Source organism: Callorhinchus milii, unplaced genomic scaffold (assembly GCF_018977255.1).
Source record: "Callorhinchus milii isolate IMCB2004 unplaced genomic scaffold, IMCB_Cmil_1.0 Scaffold18, whole genome shotgun sequence".
In the NCBI taxonomy this organism is placed as follows: Eukaryota; Metazoa; Chordata; class Chondrichthyes; order Chimaeriformes; family Callorhinchidae; genus Callorhinchus; species Callorhinchus milii.
In genome coordinates this window covers 11,472,502-11,498,009 of record NW_024704759.1, presented here as the reverse complement: position 1 = coordinate 11,498,009, position 25,508 = coordinate 11,472,502, and the positions used below count along the sequence as shown (strand labels likewise).

At 38.9% G+C, this 25,508-nt stretch overlaps 2 protein-coding genes across 4 annotated transcripts in view; both read right to left on the bottom strand.

The window, feature by feature from the left end:
• Positions 1 to 6,703: 6,703 nt before the first annotated feature.
• LOC103190726 (tumor necrosis factor receptor superfamily member 6B) lies at positions 6,704 to 10,957 on the bottom strand. Of its 3 annotated transcripts, none has more exons than XM_007911615.2 (4): positions 10,927 to 10,957; positions 9,500 to 9,878; positions 8,191 to 8,394; positions 6,704 to 7,705 (listed from the first exon to the last, which is right to left on the bottom strand). In XM_007911615.2, the coding sequence occupies exons 1-4, from the start codon at positions 10,936 to 10,938 to the stop codon at positions 7,422 to 7,424; spliced, it is 879 nt and encodes a 292-aa protein (XP_007909806.1). In that variant the 5' UTR covers positions 10,939 to 10,957; the 3' UTR covers positions 6,704 to 7,421. The 3 variants fall into 3 exon arrangements, with proteins under 3 accessions (XP_007909806.1, XP_007909812.1, XP_007909799.1); XM_007911621.2 differs by lacking the exon at positions 10,927 to 10,957 and adding an exon at positions 10,588 to 10,885; XM_007911608.2 differs by lacking the exon at positions 10,927 to 10,957 and having other exon boundaries at positions 9,500 to 10,127.
• A 5,204-nt stretch (positions 10,958 to 16,161) lies between these two features.
• rtel1 (regulator of telomere elongation helicase 1) overlaps positions 16,162 to 25,508 on the bottom strand; it is a 32,332-nt gene continuing 22,985 nt past the window's right edge. The window contains exons 27-33 of the mRNA XM_042341738.1: positions 24,924 to 25,019; positions 23,994 to 24,204; positions 22,563 to 22,703; positions 20,916 to 21,059; positions 18,680 to 18,934; positions 17,995 to 18,201; positions 16,162 to 16,597 (exon numbers count right to left, since the gene is read on the bottom strand). Of these exons, the coding sequence (XP_042197672.1) occupies positions 16,305 to 16,597; positions 17,995 to 18,201; positions 18,680 to 18,934; positions 20,916 to 21,059; positions 22,563 to 22,703; positions 23,994 to 24,204; positions 24,924 to 25,019 (1,347 nt within the window). The 3' untranslated portion in view covers positions 16,162 to 16,304. The remainder of the gene's footprint in view (positions 16,598 to 17,994; positions 18,202 to 18,679; positions 18,935 to 20,915; positions 21,060 to 22,562; positions 22,704 to 23,993; positions 24,205 to 24,923; positions 25,020 to 25,508) is intronic.

Here is a 25,508-nt window from a genome sequence, read left to right as displayed (position 1 = left end):
GCACTGATCCCCTCCAAATTAATTTCTAGCAATCACACAAGCTTTTATCATGTAGTCATTTAACATTTATTATACACAGAAGTGAACTTCCTATCAGTGATCAAGGCCGGAACCAGTCAAGCGGAGGTAGTGGGATGGTAATAATAATAATAATAATAATAATATAATCCTTGCATTTGATATTGCGCTTTTCATGTCTTCTCAACGTAGGCAGTTGCCGGAGCATAAAGGCATTTGAAGACGCATGAGAAGATCTTGAAGTTGATCCGTTCAGTGATTAGGTGCTAATGAAGCCTGGTTAGAGCTGGTGTGATTGGAGTACGGAGTGGGTGATTATGTGGGCAGCGGACTTAGGTAGATTTTAAGGCACAACTTAAAGACAGAAGAAAAGGGCATTGTTTATTTGAATAGGATAATTCTGAAAAAAGGACAAAACTATTCTTAGCATAATCATGAGTTCAAATCTTGCTTCCTTGTGAGCTCAGTGAAAGGTGTGGCTTTAAACCAAGCACATTTGTTTTATAACATGCGCAACGTTTCCGAAAAGATTGTATTTCAATCTTCTAAATTGTCAAAGTACACATTTATTTTGACTCAACGTTATCAAGTTTCCACATTTGATATTAAAGGATTAAAAAGAATGGACGGCATAGAAACAAGTCACTCAGGCCAACCAGTCTGGGCCGGTATTTATACTCACACCCACTCCTTATTCCCTCTCGTACGCTTGAATTCCCCTCCCTCATGTGAACATCAAGCTTCCTGTTGAATGATCTATACTATCACTCCCATCCTTGCCCAACTCCACTGACTTGACATCCCTCCTTAAAAGTCTCTTCTCTAGGGGAAAAAAAAGCCTATCCTATCCAGTCTCTCCTGATAGCAGTAACTCTTTGCCTTCCTAATCGTCTTTTTAACCTTTTTCCTAAGTTTGCTGTACTCACCCGTTTTCTTCTCTGTTATCTATTCTGGAAATTTCAAATGCTTTTTTCCTTGGCTATAGTTTTGTCTTAGTTTCCTTATTCATCTACGTCATCCCTTTATTACTTAAGTTTCCATTATTTCTTAATTGAATATGTTCCCCCCTCATGTTTTCTACCTTCTTAAAGAATCTTCCATTGTTGCTCAATGTTTTTGTTTTTGCAATTTTTTCCTTCCAGTCTACCTCATTGAGTTCATTCTTCCTACCATTATAGTTAACTATTTTACAATAAAGGTCCTTGTCTTGTCTTTCTCCTTTTCTAAAACCATTTTGAACTTTATGATACTCATGTCATCACTCGTGAGCGGCTCCCCTTTTTGCAATGCTTTCAGAAATTTCAAAAGGTCAAGTGCAATCTTATATAATGTTTTAATTATGTTCCTCTTAGAATGAATCAGTCAGCAAAAAATTAACTGTGTGACTGTAATTAATATTTAGTAGGCTAAAGGATAGGCTGGGAAAAACCCTCTAGGTAATATGAACTTCTATCGAAATGTCAAACTAAGTAATGCTAGTTGTAACACATGGAAATAACAAACTATTGAATATAATCCTGAATCATAAATGCTGTAAGTGTCATTCCCCTTTACTATTTCCTGATTCGTTGTACCCTCCGGTGGTTTATTTCTTTGCATACAAATGCAGTCATTCACTCCGCCTCAAAATAAACACTGTGATGTTTTTGGGAAAACTATTTGGGAAATTACAATAACATAACACATCCTGTGCCTTCAGTGCCAACAGATTTACTCGAGGACTTCAGTGTCTACTGAGGGTTTACTCCTCAGAGCCTGGGAATGCTATTTAAAATCCTAGTTTAAATTCAGTAATGCATTTAAAGGCTCACAATTCATTGAAACTTAAAAGTAAATGAATGAATAGCAGTGTAATTCAATACATCTTAATAAGTCCCACAAAACAGCCATGAAGTGAATGGATGATTTTATTTGACCAGGACACCAGGAGAAACTCCCTTCTCTTTTCAAATAGTGCCATTGGATCTTTAACATCTACTCGAGCAGGGCAAATGATGTAAAGTTTAATTCAAAGGACAATTCCTATGGCGTAAGGAAAGAGGTAATACAAAATCCTAACTGAAAAGACACGAGAAATAGCTAGTTGCCACAAGTCTGCTTGTTGGTGTGAGAAAACCGACTTTCAGGAAATGAGTTAGTTTATCTCACAGAGACGATTTCCCTTTGTTCACTTCCCAAACCTTAAAAAGCTCTGATGTATCTCACTAGGACTGTTTCCTTGGTGCACCTTGCGCCTATAAATGAGATGCACAATATTGAGGCATAGATGGCGTTAAGGAATGTGGGCTGAACCCAGGGAACATTCTGGGAGTTGTCACATTTGGGGAGAAACAGGCTGACTACGTACATATGGACTGCAAACACGAGAGAGAGAGAGAGAGAGTGAGTCCAGACGAAAGAAATTGAGGAGCAAGACACTACCTGAGCTCTCCCATGGGAAAGGGTAACTGATCACTACTGCTTCTCCTGTGTTAGTCGCAACTATCTAGAAATTCAGAGACTGTGTAGTATGTGTATAACCATTGACTTGAGAACTTGTGTAAGAAAGGAAACCTATTTGGATTTGAGACTGTTGTTGACAATCAAATTCTTTACAAGATATTGTCGAGTAAATTTGCTCATTACAGATCCCTACAATGGCACTGAAATAGAGTTGCTTACCTCATCCTAGACTCACATGGGACTCAAAGGTAAGAGTGCTAACCAATTGAGCTAGGTTAAGACATAAACCAGTGACACACCAAAACGAATAAGGGACATCACAAGCTCTGTGTTAATGTTCCTTACGATTAACTTTGCTTACGGCTTACTTGGCAAGTTGCGTCAATCTGGCTCTGTTGGTAGCAGTCTTGCTTCTGCGTCAGAAGGTTGTTGGTTCAAGCCCCACGTTGGGAGCTCACAGATAAGGCTGACACTCCAAAGCAATGCTGAGGAAGCATTGTCATAAGTGATGAGACTTTGAATCGAGGTCCCAACTGTCGATTTAGGTGGACAGTAAAGATGTTGTGGCACTGTTTGAAAAGAGAAGGCAATTTCTCCCGGTGTCCTTGAGACAATAATAATAATTTTACGTGCATTTGGTAACACATGTCGGGAAGATGTTGGGCTTGAAGTCACAACCTTCTGGCTCAGAAGTAAGAGCACGACTAACGGAACCAGATTGCCACAATATTGACCCAATTTCCCCCATCCACATAAAAATCTTCAATTTCAAAACTATTTGTGACACCGTATCTGTACAATTTGACTGCTATGCTGGCTGACATAGGCAAGTCACTACACTTTACAGAGAAACTCTACTCTTGAGATGTTTCAGCATGATACGTTGTGATATCAAATGAAATTATTATGTTCATTAGCTGGGGTGAAACTAAGCCGTAAGCATTATCAATTGTAGTAATAAGGCACTGGAAAATGTTCAGAGGCGTACATCAAACCTTTTGGTACAAGTTGAACTTTGTGTTTCATTTGACTCAGTTCCAGCATTCTTAAAAACGAACACGAATAAGTGTGCTTTTATCTTGTTTTGCAATCAGAATGAGAATCGGTAGGGTAACTTGACATTTTTGAAATCAAACCCTGATCTTATGTTATCTAGTCATCTGGAGTCAGCAGTTTTCTCAAGATGAAATTTCTGAACATTATATTTCCATCTCGTGATATTTTCACTTTGTTTTGGTTTTCCCTGCATGAAATGATCTTTTCAATTCGGTGAAGATAAATGTTGAATAGGAAACGACAAGCTCCTTGATTTTGTGTATGATCGAATTGGTGTGAATAGGCATGTTTTGATATAGTTAAGTTTCATTCAAGATCAGATCGAAATGAAATTTCCATAGGCACAAAAATCACGTAAATTAAATTAAGCCATTGAAAAAAGCAGTCATGCGGAGACTGCCTCCCAATAGCAGATGATAAATTCATGACCCCAGTAAGTGGAGGAGGGATTTGCCAGACTATAATTAGATTCCTGTTTTGTGTTGTGAACATTGTGTAAGAGTGTGATCCTGTGATACTTACTAACTTTTTGAATGTGAAATACAGTACCTGTAGCTCAGTGGTTAGAGCACTCGCTTTGCAAGTGAGAGACCTGAGTTCAATTCCAGGCAGAGGGCGAAACCTTGGGCAAGTTTCCTTACTCCACACAGAGCCTAATAATAATCCCTCCAAAACCAAAAACAATAATAAATTGGTCATTTTCAATCTACGACTGTTTGTGGGACATTGCTGTGCGCAATTGGCTGCCGCGTTCGCCCACAAATATACAGTCAATTCACTTTACAGTGTGTTCTGTGAAGCGCTTTGGGACGTCCTCCCGACGTGAAAAACGCTATATCAAATGCAAGGATTATTATTATTATTATTATTACCTTAAATTGAAATACATGTGGTTTATTTCACGGCATGAGTTACTTGTCTTTAATAACTTAACAATACTTTTTTTATTGCACAAACAAAAATCTCTTAAAATAACACAAAGGGCCTTCGGATTACCTCGTCTCTAGCTGCTCTTCGAAATTTTTACGTTGATTACAGTAACTCAAAACCCACCTGTGAAACCTGTGGGTGCATTTTCTTCTCAGCTGCATCTTGCTTCGGAGGTAAGGCACTGTAATCCCACATCAGTCACAGGGCAATTTTTCCAGTACTTCTTAAAAACATGAGACATAAAGATGTATATAAAGTGGGACACTGCTCTGTGCATTGGCTTCCGTGTTTCGCCCCAAAATATAGTTTTTACAATATATAAAGTCTTTGCAATTGATGTAGCGCCTTATCACGTCTTTGAGACGTCTCAAAGCGCTTCACAGAACATACTGTAAAGTGAATTGACTACATTGTGTGGACGAGACTGAGCAGCCAATGCGCACAGCATTCATATTTATAAATATCTTTAAGTCTCATGTTTTTTGGAAGTACTGGAAAAATTGTCTTGTGACTGATGTGGTATTACAGTTCTTCACCTCCAAAACAAGATTCAGCTGAGAATAATATACCCGCAGGTTTTACAGGTGGGTTTTGAGTTCAGCAATCAACGTCATTAAAATACTATGTGCAGCTATAGACGATAGGTGAAAAACAGAGACCTGGAGCATGATTAATGACTGTTGGAGTATGACTAAAGGGTTTTGCTTCCTGTGGAACTTGACACAACACGTGTTGCCTACTCTTCTACTTTCTGCAGTTTCTCTTAACGATTGCGTCTAGTGCAAACTTTCTATTTTTAAATTTGCTTAGTCGTGTTTAATAGATAAAATTTTAAAAAATCTTTTTTCTGGTGTTTCGGAACTTCACTTGTTTAAAAACATTGCCGGTTTTCTCAGAAAAAGTAGCCAAGTATAATGATGTTTTAAGTTACCTGAGGTGGGAAATGTTTAGTCCAAACATTTTTTCTCAGATAGGAGGAAACCTATATATTAACTAGAAATTCATTTAGCATCAGTTAAAGATCAGCAAATTTGGACTTTGAGGAACCCGGTCGCCCTTTACTCAGGTTGCATCAGCCTGATTCATGTTTCCTGTCCAATCTGTCCCACTATAAATGGAGGGGTGGTGGTTTTCAGCCATTGTGTCCCTGCTCTTTGAAACTCCATCCCGGAGTCCCTCCAACTTGCTCTTTCCATCAACAGTGGGGCAGATTGCGCACAGGGCATGAAGCAGGCTGATGTATGCTGAGCGAAGGGAGCAACCGGGTCCCTCAGAGTCCAAATTTGCTGATCTTTAACTGATGATCAATGAATTCAAGATCCATTTCAAGACGTAGCTCTTTGACCACGTTTCAATCATCAGCTCCCCAACTCCTTGGCTCTCATGCCCAGCTCAGATGCCCATCCAGTAAAGTGAGTCACTTCAAAACATCATCGAGATGCAAAACACGCTACAAAAATGTAAATTGTATCAGCCCAAGCTTTGTTCTTTGAGTTCTTGGAATCTCTTGCAGACTAGTATTAATGGGTTCAAACAGTTCTGTTTTTTGCAGGGATCATCCAAGTTTCTGATTCCTGTGAAAACTCATTACTATGCTTGAAAGAATCCAAATTACAGAGATCCATACATGTATGACACTACCATTTTGCCTGGAGTGGATGTACACTCCCTCCATGGAGCTCTGTGCCCAGTTTACTTCATTCTTAGAGGCCGGAGATGACTCACATTAGTCTTAAGTGAGTTTCTCTTAAATCAATGTTTGGTTTCTGTTTTTTTCTTGGTTATTTCTTGATTTATGGCATTATAATATAATAATAATCCCTGCATTTGATATAGAGCCTTATCACGTCTTTGAGACGTCTCAAAGCATATAGTGTAAAGTAAATTGACTGTATATTTTGTGGACGAAACGGGGCAGCCAATTGCGTACAGCAGTGTCCCACAAACAGTCATGGATTGAGTGACCAAATTATTATTCTTTATTTAATTTTTTTTGAAGAGATTATTACCCCCGGAAAAGAGATCCGACAATCGACTAATAACCAGGTTCCTACTTAATGCTAGGTAAACAGAGGCATGTGGAGTAAAGAAACTTGCTCAACCTTTCACCCTGTCGGGAATCAAACCCAGCTCCTCTCGCCCCGAACAGTGACAGTAAATATCCAACATTCATTCATCAGTATCCAACGTTCATCATTGACCTCTTGTCGGACTGGTTTTAATATATAGTAGACATCAACTGTAACTTTTTTTCTAGCTGCCAGACAATTTTATTTTGTAAAAAAAATATAAAATACATCTCTAATCGTACATTGTAACATTCAACATTGTTTGTTTCAATAGTGAAAAAATACACATCATATTCAATAAGAATTCAATATTCAACACAGTAACACTGAGAAGCTGGTCCCGATTCTTTTATTGTAAATACTGTTCTGTATTTTCAATAAAAGTATTTTGATGTCTTGCTTACTAATTTCTCTGCAATGAGTGAGAATTTTAAGCTTCTAGTTTTGAAAGGAAAATTAGATCCAGGGTACCAGAGGAAAAACACATGTTTTTAGAAATACTGCATATTTGTAACAAATGGTCAGCTGAGAACCAAGAAGGAACCCTGACATTGAGTAACAGAGAGTTGGACAGACCGTAGCAAAGATCAGAGAATGTCAATAAAGAGGAGCTGGACATTAAAGGAAGATAAAGCATAATGGCAGTGCACATTGTTATTTACTGAAATAGGTCAGTTCTGACAGCTATGGGTAGGGATTCAGTGGAAATAGCATACGAGAAATGTTTAACTCGTGATGTGGAATGCCCTGCCAAGGCAGGCAGTGAAATGCAATAAAGTTTTGGCTCTGAGAGCCAATGAAGACTTGATTGGCCTCTTTCTGCTCTGTAAATTTCTATGATTCTATAAATGAGACATGTTTTCTTGACCTTACCCCTGCGATTAATTTGAGAGGTTAATTACTTCTTTACATAAAACGTTCCCTTACTTTCATTTCAATTGACTTTAACTTTGCTTTTTTAAGTATATCTGTCATGTTTTCCAATACATTTTCTTTGATCCCTTCCTTCCACTTTAACAAAAGAGAATGAAGGATTTCATAAATTTCCGGCTTGCCGTGGCCTTGGAGTTCTTTTCTGAATTGCCTTGTGTTTTGGATTCGAAGTAAGAATATGAATCGCTTGAGTTTCCTTTGTGGGATTTTCTGGTATGCCACAAACTCTATCATTGCTTCGTCACAGATGGAAACAGCTGTCAGAAGAAAAGAAATCATAATCCATTAGATTTCGATAAGTAATAATAAACCTTGCATTTGATATAGCGCCTTATCACATCTCAAAGGGCTTCACAGGTTATACTGTAAAGTGAATTGACTGTATATTTTGTGAGCAAAATAAGTAAGCTTTCTGCTCAAATTCACAAACGTAGATTTGATTGAGCTATTTCCCAATGCCACAATGAACTAAAATTGCCTTTGTATCTATCTTAAGTGTCCTTTTGCTTTCACTGGCTGCCTATATTTGCTGCACCACTCACAAACCACTGTCCTCTGCACAAGGGCAGAAAGGTTCCAACCTCACCCTGTAGATTGAGACACAACTAAACTTCACATTGTATTTGGGAAAAAAAAACGACAATGGTTTAATTATATGTTTAATACATGTTGCAAGCTACGTGGGCTGGGGATGTACTGTACTCTGCTATTGCAATATTTCAATCAATTTAAATTCACCGACCTGAAGTATTTGCAAAAATGTTATTATCCTCGTGCTTCTTGCATGGTGTACACAGAGTGTCATGATGTCGATCACCTGGGACATTGACCTCCAAATCTTGCGCAGTGCAGTTCCTGTGAGCAATGCAAGTCTCTGTACTGGAGCTCGTGGAAGAAAAGGAAGTCTTGCTACACTTTTCACATTTTGTGTCAGCGTACGCAGTTCCTAGAAAAACAAAGTGCACAAATATTGTTGGTTGCGAAGACTTTAACTTACACTAATAAAATAATTCGAAATGAAATCAAACCGCTGATTTTACTTTGCTGTTGCCAATTGATTTTCTTGTGTGATTCGTGTCAACAATTTATTATATTCGAGTCAAATGGCCAGACATTCTAATTTTAACGAGTATTCATTCACAGGAAATCCTTTACACAAATTTTACCCACAGTTCAAAAAGTCAGATCCTTCAGATATTTTGGCTGTCTTCTCAAGAGGCCCATCTCCCTGTTTGACCAATTGATATTGGTTAAATATTATTAAATATTAAAAATTGACCAATTGATATTGGTTAAATATTATTAAATATTAAATATGATTAAATATCCACTAATAGGTAAAAATGGTTTGGGCTCAGACATAAACCACTTGTTACTTGAGCCCACTTTAGCTTCCAGACCCATTTAACATGCAAAAGGTAGACAGAGGCAGTAGTTTTTAAACCACTCTGAAATTTCTCAGTAACTAGGCATTTGCGTTACCACAAGTTCTGTTGGAGACACTTCCCCTATTCTATTTTCAACCAGTTCATAACAATAGTTTGTGTATGGTATCACTGTTACAAAATGCGACTGATTATGAATTTAAAAAAAACTTCCAATAACATCATGGTGAATCAGTATTTTCCCAATCCGTGTCCTCCTTTACTATTGATTTACTCAGCAATTTTGTTTCCTTGTGCATCTCACTGAATTAACCCAAAGTACTTGCTGGTCATTCTTCTGGGGGAAAGACAGCAAATTATTCCAAGAAATGGCCTGGTTCCTTGCAGTTGATTTACAGAGGAGACTATTAAACATTAGTACTACTCTTGCTCATGGTGGATGTATATTATGATTTTTTTGAATTTCAGGAATAACAAGGATTAGTTTGGCAGCTGGTTAGACATCTCTTTGACAATTCTTTTATTGATGTACTTCCCAACACCCTAAACCCTACATATTTTCTAGAACTGCTTCGCAGAGAGAAATGTTTTGTGGAAGTACATTGCATGAAACTAAAAATGAAGGTTATTCAATGCTATTTATAAAAGTGGAAAGATTAAACCTACCCAACTCGGCCACGCCATAACTCGGAGGGCAACTGGAGTGTTTCAGGCAGAACTGAAAGTCCAAATAATAACCAGCTTTACATTCACACACACGGTTGTGTGTAGCATTACACTGGTGTTTTTCATACTGATGTTCTGCACAGAAGACATTACAGTAGCGACATTTCATGAGATAGTTCCAGTATTGTGTGTAATGTAGTTGCGGGCAGCCTTCGCATACTGTCCGCTGGACACTTGTGCAGTGGGTTTTCACAAATGTCCCTGGTGGACACTGCTCACATGTCACCATTTGACCAGTTGCTGCGTCTCTCCTTTGATACGTAAGGTTGGCAGTGCACAATCTTGAAATAACTGCGACCAGTGCAATATTGATGACGTACTGGTGAGAAAGCAGAAACCCCAAAACGTGTTTTTTTAATAAAACTTGCGGCCCACAACCGACATTTGACATTCAAGTTGTCACGTTAGTGCGAACTCTGCACAAAATAATCTGCTTCCTAGCCTCCCTTAACCAGAACATTTACCAAATAAAATTTTGTGACAAGTGGTGACTGAGAGACATTGAGAAGGATACATACAGTTAATGGTATAATTATAACAAAATGTATGCAGGCATGTATGTATGTCACTCAATCCATGACTGTTTGTGGGACACAGCTGTGCACAATTGGCTGCTGCTTTTTGCCCAAAAATACAGTCATTATACTTTACAGTATATTCTGTGAAGCGCTTTGAGACACCTCAAACAAGTGATAAGGCGCTATATCAAATGCAAAGATTATTATTGTTGTTATTATAGCAGATTGAACAGCATATCAAGCAGAAAATGTACCCATGCATAAGTGCAGGTTTTTTTTAAAAAAAACTTGTGATTTATGACACGGTTACAGGAAAAGTTAATGCTTCCCAACCCGTTACCGTCTCCTGCCGACACCCTTAAATAAACTGCTGCAGGGTTCAGTACTTAAAATGCACACGTGTTCCCTGACACAGGGAATTTGCAATCAAGTGCCTTACGAGCTGCATTCTTTCAAGCTATTCTTAGCTCTCGCACGCACACGCACTCACGCACGCGCACACGCACTCACCCACACGACTTATGAAATGTGCCACTCAGAAATGTGTCACGACTGATCCCAGACACAGCCACGTATGTTCTGGTGGCTCCAAGAGCTCTGAAATAAACTTCCCTACAAATTGATAAAAACGAAACCCGCTCAGCTGGGAGTCAGTGGTGACATAAAACAAAGTGATTTACAACCTGAAACATATTGAATATAATTGCCAAGCAGGGATCTTGAGTTTCCAACTGCTCACCAAACAGTGTTTTAACAGAACAATATATATATCTAAATAATATTAAAACAAAACACAATCTAGGCTCCAGTGCAGGGCTGGCTTGGCTTCATTGCGTTTGCAATGCTTACCTTCAGCATCATAGTGATGTGATTGTTCAGGGCTGTGAACAGCTGTGACTGCCACTGGAGGTTTCTGACGACTTATAAACGGTGAGTTTCTATGACTCACTCCGGTGTCTGACGTGATTCAGAGCATGAGTGGCCATCTCTAATAGTAATCTGGGAATGCTGTCTCACTTCCCCCGAAATTACAATCATAGATTATTATTGTTCCTGTGAAGAACTGAGCTATACCTCTCCCGGTGAAAAGGCGCTAATGTCAAATAAACTGGTTATTATTGATTTGCTTCACTTAAAGCTTTACTATTTTCATTCACATTTTCTGCTTCTTCCCCCAAATACGTTCTATGTATTAAATTACACAATCTGCTGAGTCAGTGGTTTTCAACCTTTTTTTAAAAAAAGTTCCGCTTCTACTGAAGATTCCTGCTCAGGTACCCCCTTTACAACTTTTGTTCCACTGAATGGTTCCACATTTGGAATCGGTGTGTCTGTATCTTTTTCTCTGTCTCCTTTCTCTTTCCCTTTCTTTCTCCCTGTCTCGTTTTCTCTCAAGTCTCTTTCTCAGTCTCTTTCTCCCTCCCTTCCTCTGTCATTTTATCTTTCGGTCTCTCTTTCTTCCTCACGGTCTCTTTCTTGTTTTTTCTTTTTCTTTCTGACTCAGGCTCTTTTTTCCCTCTCTCCTTTTGAACTGACCGCGCTGAATCTCAAGTGTGACTGATCACAAGCAACAATTCAATTGGAAACAGTTCCCCCGCCTCCTGCCTTGCCCATCAGTTACGCACCAACCTTGTATGTTTGCTTTCGCATTTCTAAGTCGTCCTGCTTAAGCACTGTGACGCTTAGAGAAATCCCGAGGGGTGTACACACATCAGGCTGAAAATCCCTGCATTAAATCAATGCCCAGCTGTGCTACACTGCCTTGGGACGTCCTCCTGATGTGAAGGCGCTATAAAAAATGCAAATTTTAGTTGTATTTTAGTGTTACGTGCAAATACACGGATTCAGATGTTTTGTTCAAATGGAAAAAAGGATCCATCCAGCTTGGAAAACATCCATTTGCCTTTCTCTTGTTTTCAGGATGGACCAAAGAAAATTTCTGCCAGATAAAATTATTTTATATTAGCAATATTTATACAATATATTTACCAATATATGCAAGTATACATATTACTTAATCTGTTTCATCGATAAAATGACTCACATTTCCCAGTAATCTTCATCCGTTAATGACAATGACTCATGCAAAAAACTATTCTCTTTTTTTACACACTGACTCATTAACACTAGATATAGAGAAAAGGTCTCTCTTTTGAGTCTTGGCTAACAATTGCCCCTCCACCCCCCAAAAAAACAATTGATCACTCATTCCATGACTGTCACTGTGGGCAAATGGGCTGTTGTGATGACCCACAAAACAGTCACACCACTTGTGAAGCTCTTTGAGACATCTAGACAATGATAAGGCGTGATATAAAATGCAAGGATTATTCTATTTTAAATACACCCTCACACCTGTTCAATCAAATGCATTTTAATATACTTTGATGATCATGCATAAGTTCTTCCAGATTTTTTTAAAATTGTCAATTGCTACAGCTATAATCAAAATTACTGTGAACTATTTCAGTTCATTAACTGCACTAACTGTTGAGTTGTGATGGCCAATGCCAATCAATATACAGTATTTTTAACAAAAAGACCGTATTCTATTCATTAAATCCTGAAGGTTTATTTTAAACCGTTTCCAATATCAATGAAATGGTTAGGAAACCAGCTGTATCTTAATTGGGGATGTAATATTTTTAAAAGTTATCCAGTCACCCAACACAATTCAGGCAAAGAGTAAACCAGGAATTTCTGAACAATTACCGGTTTTCCCTTCTTAAATGTTAATCCGATTTTATATCTGGTTTTGCAGTTTTATTTAGATTCTCCTGGATTTTATATACAAAAAAGTCTGCCTACAAATGTACTGGTCACTTTACAATAAATTCCTGTGAAGCAATTACAGACAGTCTCTTGATGTGGGAAGTGTTATATCAAATGCAAGGATTATTATTAATTAAGTTAAAATAAGTTTAGAATTGAATTTCGGTGGATGAATAATACTAAATGAGCTGCATACTTTTGTGAAGCAGCAAAAACCTTGAAAAACCCTCAAAAAGTTTGGATTTGGGGCTAATTTGAAAAACCTCTTAAATTTTCAATGCCTTGTGATTTTTTGGGGGAAACCAACTCTTTTAACAAGAATGGTGTGACCCAGTATTGCAGAACTGGTCGAGCAATATGGTTAAAAACCCATACACTGCAACTATGCAAAATCAACCTGTGTAAAACAAACATTAAACATTTCAAAGAAGAACCTGAAGATATATAGATCATACACTAACCAAGAATTTCCGTGGGTTTCCACGAATCAGAATATTTCCATAACATTTCTATTTAATCTGATAATTATTGCCCATAAAATAGAACATTATACGGCAGCAGTGTGATTAGGATCAGGAACTCGGGTGCAATGCGAATTCAAATCTGCACGTGAACTTACCTCCATGGCACTGGTCTTTAAAAAACACATATTAATCACACTTGTACAATAGTGCTTGTCAAATGTTTTTTATTCACATATCCTTAATGTGTATTTACAGCATAATCTTCATATCTGGTAAAAACATGTGTGCAACTTTAATTGTCTTGATTGCAAAGTTATATTGTCAAATATTGTCTTCTTTTAAAAAAGTTTAAATAACATTCATACAGAAGTAAAAGTACTAATAATATTTTCTGGTTCGTGGCATGATTTCACGTAGACCAGTTCCTAACCTTGATTGTGCAGAACCCATACATTTCATACTAATATTTCCTGGGAGACAAAGTGTCTTCAGGGCCAAGGTCTACAAACAATATCTTTTGATAAGAGCCTGTCTGTCGCTTCACAAGCAGAATTTTATTATAAAAGAAAACTTGCTTCAGGTACCTTCTGCCGATGGTTCCTTTGCTCCCTGGACACTTTTTACTTTTCTGTAAAGATGATAGGATTGCCAATGTTTAAATGAACATGGCTTTCCCGTGCTTCAGACTGTGTCAAACTGGGTCTTTTTTACTTTATAAACCTTTTGAATGAAACTGAACCTCAGCAGATGGTAACATTTCTGGTAACTTTTCCAGTCGTGAAGTTTCCTTTGTAAATTGTGGAGTTATCCTTCCTCGCCCTCTTTATCTGCAAACTAAGCAGTTTGAACTAAATTTGTTGATCAGGCTCTTTTCAAATATATATTGCCAAGCTCGTCTGACCTTTACAAATTGGTTCGAGCCCTGCAGCAGGTGAATTCACAGGCTTGACGTTTAAATGGCACCAATTCTTCTACTAAGAACCCAGTTACCCAGAAAGTTTAAGGTTTCTATTGCAAAAAAGATAAAAGAAATTGATTGCCAAGACTTAATAGCACATGGTACCATTGAGAAACAGTCAAGCAGCTCTTCTAGATTCAACCCGATTCCAGAAACAATCTTAAAAGCCAATGGGTTCCCACCCCCTTTTACTGGAATCGAGGTCTCCTTGGAATATAAGCGAGTCTCCTTGGTGCTGAACCAGCTCCAAGATGATGTGTTCGGCAACGGAACGTCACACTCGAGCCAGCCCCGAGTAACCCGGTTGCTGAGTCAGGCGTGTCCGCAGTACTCCACAGCAAATAAACAATTTATCTCTGGAATTTCCATGAGTAAATGGGATGCAACTGGAATTCTCAGTTTGGTTGAATCCTCCCGACGTGAAAGGCGCTTTACAAATGTCCCTGGTGGACACTGCTCACATGTCACTATTTGACCAGTTGCTGCGTCTCTCCTTTGATACGTAAGGTTGGCAGTGCACAATCTTGAAATAACTGCGACCAGTGCAATATTGATGATGTACTGACGAGAAAGCAGAAACCCCAAAATATGTTTTTTTCAATAAAACTTGAGGCCCACAACCCACGGTTGACATTCAAGTTGTCACATTGGTGCAAATTTGCGGTTCCTAGCCTCCCTTAACCAGAACATTTACCAAATAAAATGTAACAAAGGGTGACTGAGAGAGAGCGATAAGGATATCTTCAGTATGTATGTAGAGTAGATGAATTAACAGTAAATCAAGTAGAAAATGTACGTGTGCAGGTTTTGTTAAACTTGTTATGACATGGACACAGGAAAAGTTGATGCTTTCCAACCCTCCACCTTCTGCTGTCGCCCTTTTAAAAAAAACCCGCAACAGCATTCAGTATTTCAGCGCACAAATGTTACTGTGTGCCTTGTATCACGCAGCACACCCTGATACAAGGCACACAGGAACATTTGCAGCCGAGCGTGTTCGAAGCCACATTTCTTTAACCCACTCATAGCTGACTCAGACCGGTTTGGGTTTGAAGCTGATTTGAAAAACCGTAAAATTTCAGTGCTTTGTCATTTTTAGAAACCCACATTTTTAACAAAACGTGGGAACAGGCATTGTAGAACTGTTCTAGCAATATTGGTAAAAACCCACGTGCTGCAACAGCACAAATTCAATTTGCACGAAGCAAACATTAAACATTTCTGAGATGAACCTCTGCTACTCACTGAGCCAAGCTCTTGGGAATAGAGACAAGAACAACATTTATGGAGTAAATTCTGCCCAGTTTGCTCTAATGTAATGGACAAGTTAAAGGTTTCCTGAGGAAACGATTTGGACTGAGCATACAAACCTCCCCCAAGTGGCCAATTAGGCACAATTTTATTTTAAATTGTTCTGAGAACTGATTCTGTCTCAAATATCTGATACTGAATGTATAATAATGAACATAGGGTGAATACAATATTTTCAACAACAACAACCACCACTTGCATTTATATAGCGCCCTTCACATGGGGTAACGTCCCGGAGTGCTTCATCTTACATTTTCATTTAAGATGAGTCTCGTTGCTTGATGGGAAGCTCGGTTGATTATTGGGTTGGTTTCTGGTTGATTATTTGACTAAAGTCCTGGTTCAAGAATATTGAGTTCTTGATCCTGTTCATTTCTTGAAATGACCGAAGAGTGAAGTTTAAGATCTACGGGAAATTGTTGGATGTGGATAAATTGCTGTTTTATGTCTTAGTACGGCAGTGGCTTCTGGTTTAAAATTGTGATCTAAAGTTCATTGGAAAAGACCCCCATCTCAAATGCATCACCCCACCCCCCACCCCTCAACCCCCACACACACAACCCCCAACCCATTCCCCCTCAGACACACACTGATGACCAACACAGTGAAGGACGTTAGCTGGGCTCCCGGAGAAGGTGTCAATCTCCCTCGATCAACTCAACCCCACAGTCCAACCAACAAGAGTTGAATTATCAAATATACCCAGTGAGGTCTTGGAAGTGTCAATCGTTCAATGTGGTTTGATTTCCTTTCACAAGATGACTCTCCGACTTACCCATCTTCAAATTCACATCGGAATAGAAAGGAGGGAACAGTTCAGCTGGTGTTGGCGATCGTATTTTTTTGGTCCCATCCCCTTGAATACCTGAGGGTCCACTGTTGCTCATATTGTCATTGTTCAAACGGCTTTGTCTCGCTGAGCCGCTGGAGGATCTCGGCTTGCCTTTACTTGAAAAGAATGTGGAAATCTTACTTTGGTTTTTTCCAGGTACTTCAGCTTTTGAAAATGATGGAACTGATCAAAAAACAAAGACAAAGATTAGGACGCAAGTGAGAGGAAAACCTTTTGTGCACACTGAAATCATGAAGCGTTAAAAATGCCAATGATTACACATCAGGGCTCTAACAATGCCCAAGGTGTCAGCTCTAATATGGGGGAAACCTTGGCCAAGTTTCTTAGTTCACACGCCTGATAACAATCGCTCAAGAAAAAAAGAACAAATAAATTGGCCATTCAATCCACATCTGTTTGTGGAACACTGCTGTATGCAATTGGCTGCCATGTTACGCCCACACGAACAGTTTGAAAACCACAAACCCAGATTTCTCCCTCCCACCCCTTTTCAGCTGCTATCTCAAGGTGTAATGCCAACAATGAATTCATCACCAGAAAATGTAACCATGATGTGTACAAAAACCAAGCTCAATTCTACGCACACCTAAAATCCCCACCTGTTCCCTCCCTCTCCCCCGCTCATTTAAATTGAGCAAACTATGACGGAGTAAAAACTGATGCTCGGACCTGTTATAACGTGTTTAAAGATTGCAATGTCAACAACAATAACCTGCATTCATATAGAGCTCTTCACGTGGGGTAGAGTCCTGGAGAGAAAGGTCATGCGCATTTCATTTAATCAGAGTTCAGAGATCTAGTTAAGAGTGCAATTCATCACGATATTATTGAAAATGTTCTGCTTACATTTTCACTGTTTGCCAGGTGTTAGGTATGGATGCTGGATCCATCTAAATTTTCAAGACTCAGTTGGATAGATTTTTATTAGGTTAAGGGTACCAAGGGATATGGGGCAAAGGTGGGTATTTGGAGTTGAGGTACAGTTCAGCCATGATCTAATAGAAAGCTCGAGGGATTGAATCTCCTACTCCAGTTCCTATATTTCAATAAGCTTGTCTCAAAGCGCTTCACTGGATTTTACTGTGAACGAAGTGAGTGTGTATTTGTAGCCAAACACGGCAGCACAATTGTGCACAGCAATATTCCACAAACAACCATGAAACAAGTGACCAATTTTGTTTGGAGAGATTGTTGGCCAGGACATCGGGAGAAACTCCCTTCTCTTTTCGAATAGTGCTATGGGATCTTTAACGTTCACCTGAATAGGCAGACGGGACAGTGGTTTAATGTCTTATCTGAAGGATGGTATCACCAACAAAGAAACCCCCACCCTAGCACTGATTTGGGAGAGTCAGTTTTGACATAAGATTTGAAGCCACCATAACCTTCTCAAGCTATAACATTCTGAGTCATGTGATAAACCTACATAAAGATCCGATGATAAATAATTCAAAACAAATTGCTGGATCAGATACTCGGTTAGAAGATACCTTTACGTTNAAAAAAAGTAGTTTTGTTAATAGAATATGAAAACAAAATGACATTCAATGAAAGATTACCCATGCAGTTGTCACGACTAAGATTTTGAATAGTTTGGTTTTTGTTCATGCATGTTTGTTCAGGATGTTTCCGTTCAGTCACGTGTAGAACTTCCCCTGCTTTGTCATGTTGTTGCTCATTCTCCATGAACTGGTTTGTTCCTGTCAGTTCCTGGTACATCTGAACAAATTCCTGCTTATGATGTGGTCGAACAAATATGTAAAATCCTATGGATAAACAATTCAGCATAAGTTCCCAGATTTTGGTAACTTTGGTTACATTTAAAAGGTGGCAGACATTTCCTGCACAATTATTACCATACAAAGTGACTAAGATTTCCCAAACAAATTCAGAACTCCGTTTGCCCGCTCCAATGAACTCTGTACCCCAGTCCTTGGGAGAGTCAAATCACGGCTGAAATTATTTATTGGGTATTGAGCAAATGCAGGAAGCCAACATTGTACTACAATTTAGTGTATACCATGGTGCCACCTTGCTATGAACGGACCTGAGCTCTAACGGGTGAGCTCTATAATGTTGCCTGAACAACACATGAAAAGCAGCTGGAAGCCCTCTCTTTTTCCCGCTCACCCCCAACCCTCCCTTGGATTCACAAAAGGCGGCACCTCCACTGAATTCCATATCAAATATAAATTCTTAATCTGAATGAAGGACCTGAGATTAAATGATCCAATATTTACTTACTTCGTAGCAAGTGATAATCCTCCGACCTTTCAGTAAAGAGAGCAGCTATTTCAGACACCACGCCTTCATAGTTATCAGTTTTTTTATACATATGAAGTGCTGTTGAAAATCTGTTGTAGGTGATCGGCCCCAAAGCTTTCTTAACGTCACTAATATATGCAGCAAGCACCAGCTGTTTCTTCTGACCTGATAAAGCAGTTGATATTTGCGAAGGAGCAATTGCAGAATCGGCCGGCTCAGAATTACAAGTTACGCCTACATTAAATACAAAGGCACGAAAAGAAAAACATTATAAATGTGAGAAATGTGGAGTCCTTTAGTGTATTGGTTAGACCACTTGCCCGCAAGCGAGAGGACCTGGGTTTGATTCCCAGGCAGGTTTTTGCCCACAAAATATATTCACAGAATAGACTGTAAAGTGAATTGACTGTATATTTGTGGGCGAAACGCGGCAGCTAATTGTGCACAGCAAAGCGAGTGCTCTAACCACTGAGATACAGGACTCCTGATAAGGGGCTTTATCAAATGCAAGGATTAGAAATGTAGAACACACTCCTACTTTAAATGGCTCTCTCACTGATTTCTTCAATCACTACTCTCTTCAGAAACACATTGCCGCCTCAAACCAATTTAAAATGCTAGTTTCAGTGGCTTTCCTAGATAACAAGATCAGATTTCCAGATTATCCTTTTGTTAAACAATCTGCTCCTCCTTATTCCTAACTTATATTTCACTTAATTTTTGCTTTTTAATTTATTTTGTTCCTAATTTTGGTGTCTGTGGATCATATTCTCACCTCTGGTCAGAAGGTTTTGTATTTGAGCCTTATGTCATTTCAACCAAATCGGATATTTACATCCATCTCTGTCTTTGCTAATCGTGGAAATGTAACATCACATTTGGGCACCTCTTTCTCTTTCTCATCATTGAAAAAATGAAGTAACTAATAACAGCTACATCTATGCCCCCAAATTCTATTTTCCTGCCATCATTTGCAACGGGAACACTTATTCACCCTTTTTGGGAAAAAATCTAAAAAATGTTATTTGAGTTTTGCTTTAAACATTTGGTCACTTAACCCACGACTATATGTGGGACACTGATGTGCACAACTGGCTGCTGCATTTCACCCACAAAATACAGTCACTGTGACAGTATATCCTGTGAAGTGCTTTGAGAAGTCTCAACGACGTGATAAGGTGCTATATCAAATGCAAGGATTATTATCACCTTCCAAGCTAATTTGAGAAAAATCTCAAGCAAATAATAATAATTCTTGCATTTAATATAGAATGTTCTCTAATAGCAAGTGTCATTCCCTTATTGTAGTGAATCATATAAAAGAATCAACAACTTTGCCAGTCAGTCAGCAGCTTTCCACTCCATTTACATGATAAAATATGAAAAAAATCTTAAATGGTTTAAGAACTTGATTTTCCTTTACGTGGTGTTTATATTACACAAAAAAAAACCATAACATTCCAGTGTGGCAAATCCCTTCCATTTACACTTGTGCAAAATGTGTCTACACTTGTTCCGTAATTCTTACACATTTCTCAGAAAAAAAAAGAACTGAAACACGATCTTTAGCAGTCATTAACTCTAATAATGCTGCTTTTCCAATGCACTGTAACTCCAGAGCCTCATCCTCGCACACTGTGTGAGAAAATGAACAATGTTGTAATAATAATCCTTGCATTTGATATAGCACCTTATCACCTCTTCGAGACGTCTCAAAGCGCTTCACAGAATATACTGTAAAGTGAATTGACTGTATATTTTCTAGGCGAAACACGGCAGCCAATTGTGCACAGCAGTGTACTGCAAACAGTAAAGAAACTTGGCTAATGTTTCGCCCTGTCCAGGAATCGAACCCGGTCCTCTCACTTGTGCGGCGAGTGCTCTAACCACTAAGCGCACAAGGAGGCTATTCAGCCCATTGAGTCTGCACTGCTCTCAGAGCAAGGTGTGTATCCAATCAGAATAACCTGGCTTATCCCCCATGTCTCTTTGTACCTCTATCCTTCATATACCTGTCTACTTCCCTCTTCAAAGCCACAATGGAGTCTGCCTCTACCACCTTACTTGACAGGGCATTCAACATTCCAACAGAGTCACTCTTTGCGCTCTTCTCAAGACTAATAACTACTACCCCAGACAATGATGCTCCTAATCAATGACTCATAAGAATGTAGTCAAGTAACTCTGACGAATTCTGTAATAGAATCAACATTACCTTTGCTAACGTCTCCGGAAATTAGATGAGGTCGCCCTTGATTGAGATGTGCACATGTATTTAGCTGCTGGGATGAACTTTCTGAAGATGTAAATTTGTTCTCTGAAGGATGTATAGATTCAAGCTTTTGTTGATTCTCAGCACCTAAATGTTGTCAAAATAAAATAGCAGATTGTTTGAAACATGACATTGACTGATCTTAAAACATCTTTAGGTTCTAGATTCAATGACCACTGAATAATATCACAACTTCCTGAACTTTCGTACCTTAATAACCATCATGTATTCACATTTATTACACATAATAATTAGAGAATTCCACGAATAGAAATTCTCCTCCCCTAATTCCCCCACACCACCCCAACTATCCAACTATCCAGGACCTCACCAAATGGTTATTGTTCATCTGTGAACCAAAAAAAAGTTCTGGGTATACATTTTTTAAAGTAAATTATTTGATTAGGTTGCACTATTCTAAGTCGTTTGCGGGAAGCCGGGTAGAGGTGGACAAGAATATTTATTTGCAATGTTCTTCCCCTATTCCCTGCATTCCCGAAGATAATAATTCCTAATACCAGCATTCCTCTGTATGGTACCTCAGCCCAAGTTAGCAAGAGCTTTTTTTTATGGTCAGCCACGTGTCTGACACATATGGAATCGCATCACCATCCTTAAGAATATCCATATGAAACAGTTTCATGGATGCCCCTACACAGTCCTATGTACTGGAATGGAATGCGCACTCTCTCCCTGGAGGGATGCATCCTGCTTATCTGATTGCAAAAAATATTAGGTGCAGGCGAGCAAGAGCTAAGGCTTGGGGGTCCCAGAGTGTGTGTGTGTTGGGGTAGTGCTGGAGTTAAACCAGCTAAAACTACACAGCTCGCCATTGAAAGCAATATCTGGGAAGCTTCCTGCCTGTTTATCTGGACAAACCCACTCATTAGGACTGTGGGCTGCAGGGTTAACAGGAGCCGAGTGGGAAGAATCCACACTCCAAGTGCCCCTGATGAGCCATGCTAGCTGGTCTGTCGTCAGCAGTATCCTGGAGTACTGTGGACTGACCAGGCTCAGGAATCAGACTACTGAGGCCGCTAGAGGGTTGACTCAATTCTGACATCCCACTGCTTAGCACATCACCTTGGAGCAAGTTCAGCACCAAGGAGACGCTGGTTTACTTCTCCCACCATAGTCAACAGGAGCAGGAACCCTAACTGTTTCCCTTTCCTAGCCCAAGAATACCAATTGTAGCACCGCATCACATCTTTATCTAAAAACAATCATTACATTACAGATTAAAGTTTAATTCTGGATCTTTCCTTATGTGTTTAACTACCGGGTATTTGTTTTGGGAACAAGTGCAAACAGTCATTTCCAATTTGAAAGTATCTTTTGTTCTCGTAAAATTTATGTTTGGTAAAAATGAGGAACCACCTCATTCCTATGAAAAGTATTTTCAGGGATTTCCCCCTTGTTTAAGAGATGATAAGAAGAAACACTATCCAGGAAAGTCACATTTATACAACTCATGTTCCTGGCAGTAAATCATGGTGACAAGGCATTTGTATGGTTTCGTAAAAAAAAGGAATAATGTTATGCAACCGTAACAAAATATATTATTCATCTAATCTTATTCCCCGAATTTACCATTTCCTTTCTGTTCTGTTGTTAGTCTCTCCTCTCTCGGAACTTCATGCTCAGGTTTATAGCCACAACCTTCTCCAGTTAGATTAAAGCAAGCTTCATCAAACTTTTTCTTATGACGTGGCCGAACGAACTGATAAAAATCTGTTTAAAAACAGTATTGAGAATCCATTGAAACCATGTCTTCAAGGCATGAAAGGTGACAGAACCATAAATGGCATCCACATATCCATTAGCTTGACCTCTTGATCATTAGCAACTTTCATCTTGGGAGAATGTCCTCAAAATGCTTCAGAGGATATTACTGTGAAGTCTAGTAACTGTATTTTGTACCCGATCATATAAGGACTGATTAGTGGCACATTAAATTCAGATAATTTAAAATAATTTAAAATGATTCCTACTTTCTACATGCAAGGCACTGCACATAGACAGTAGGAAAAGGGGAGTGTTAGGTGACTCAGTGCTCATCGCATCAAAACCAAAAAACAAGACAGCACATTGCTGAATCAATTAAAAAATGCAAACCTGTCCAGTGTTGTGGTCAGGCAACATCTGAAGTATTGTTTACTGTTCTGGTTGCCACAGCATAAGAGAATATAACATACAGAATGTAAGAAAAGGAGTTTCTCCTGGTGTCCTGACCAAGAATCCCCCATACATACGTAATTTTGTATTGCACGTAGAGTTGGTCATTTGCTTCATTGGCTGCTTGTAGGACATTGCTGTGTGTAAATTGGCTGCCACGTTTGCCCACAAAACATAGTCACTCAACTTTACAGTGTATCAATTTATAGTTTGTTTCCCCAGTTTAACCTTTACATATCAATATTTCATTTCTACAGTGAAGTGCTTTGGGGTACCCTGACCAATGTGAAAGGCACTGTACCAGAGGTAAGGATTATTATTTTAAAAGTAGGATTAGCATATTAATAGGATAGTACCCCGGGAAAGCTGAAAGAGGAGTGTTGGGTGACTCAATGTTACTGTGAAGTCTAGTAACTGCTGTAAAACACAAAATAAACAAGACAGTACTGTTCTGGTTGCTACCACATAAGAGGGTTGTAACGAGTTCAGTTGATCAATCTTTTCCAGGAAGTATGCATATTACAAAGCATATTTATTATTGTTTTTGAAGTGACAGGTAATGTCCCACCACTAAGATGACTGCAACATCTGGCAATGATTGCTTGCTGCTCAGATGAAATTAATTGCTTCCATTTATGGTTTGTATCCCCGATTTAATCTTTACATATCCCTCGCTCTATTTTTTCACTTCTACATAGCATGCGTTTTGAATTGAGCAACACATCGGTGTATTTTGAAAGAAGCAATAAATCAGAATGATCAACAGAATTGTCACCCATTACACTGTGCTGTTGTCATTTTGGTTGCACTGATGGAGACATCTAATTTACATCAGGCTTAAATTACCTCGTAGAAGACTGTGCTTTTTCATATCTTCTGTAAAAAGAGCTGCCAGTTCAGCAAGCATGGTTTCAAAATCATCTGTCGTCTTGTACTTTTGCATAGCTTGTGTAAATCGCTCATAGTTAGCCTGGCTGAGAGTCTGCTTCACAGCTACCATGAAAAACTTAGCCTTTTCTGCTTTTGTCCTTTCAGATGGTGGCAATATATCAAACCCCTAAATACAAAAAAAATTACAAATTAAACACCTCTACGAATTGTAACTAGAAAGGCAACTTCAAACAAGCAGAACAATTTTATTCTCCGTACAGTAATAGTTGGATAGTTCTGAATTGAAGTGATTTATCAATTTGAAAGGGTTATAGGAGGGAGGGAGTAAAGAGATGGAAGACTTTTTTTTAGAAAACACAGGAATCGTGTTTTAGAATTAAATGAATCAGGAATACAGAGACAGGAAACAGCTAGAATAAAGAGAATCCCCCTCCAATTCCTCCCATATCCAATCAAGCGTCCATCACAATGATCAAACATAACACCAGTTTTTTTACTACGTATTATAAAAACAGACTACATGTGTAAATGCACTCTCAAGCACATTATTGGAACCAATTTCAAAGATGATTTCACATTATGTAAAGTAGAACAGGGAAATAGCTTTTCTTAAAGAAATACAATACAAAATTACATTTGTAGAGCGCCTTTCACATCAGGAGGATGTCCCAAGGCGCTGGATAGTCAGGGATTTGGACCCGAGCTAGTGGTCGGGATCGGGGAGGGTGGAGGGCAGGGAAGGTTGCTAAAAGCTCGGTCCTTGAAGGAGGCAAGGGATGGAGCGAGGCGAAAGGAATGTGCTATTAACCATTAGCTGCTAGTTTATTACGACATTAGCTGAAATATTACAATTTTGGAGTGCAGATATAAGATATGAACACGTACACGTTTGCTAATGAGAGTGATTTTCTTTCTTCCTCCCTGCCGTTCATCAATGAGACGTTTATCATACTGCAGCGACAATGTGGACATCCTCATCGCCTTATAAAATCCACAGAAAATTGAAGAGCATATTAATAATAATCCTTGCATTTCATATCGGGAGGACATCCCAAAGCGCTTCACAGAACACACTGTAAAGTGAATTGACTGTATATTTGTGGGCGAACGCGGCAGCCAATTGCCCACAGCAATGTCCCACAAACAGTCGTAGATTGAAAATTACCAATTTATTATTGTTGTGGTTATTATTATTATTATTAGTAGTAGTATAATAAACAGCAATGCTGCCATCTATTGGTTGCCAGTAGTTTTGCAAATGTTTAGATAGCATTCAGGTAACCACTGAAACAATTCGAATAATAATACACTTTGCATTTGATATAGTGCCTCATCGCTTCGTTAAGACGTCTCAAAAGCGCTTCACAGGATATAATGTAATGTGGATTGACTGTGTATTTTGTGGATAAAACGCAGCAGCCAGTTGCGTACACCAATGTGACTACAAACAGGCAAGGAATGAGTGACCAA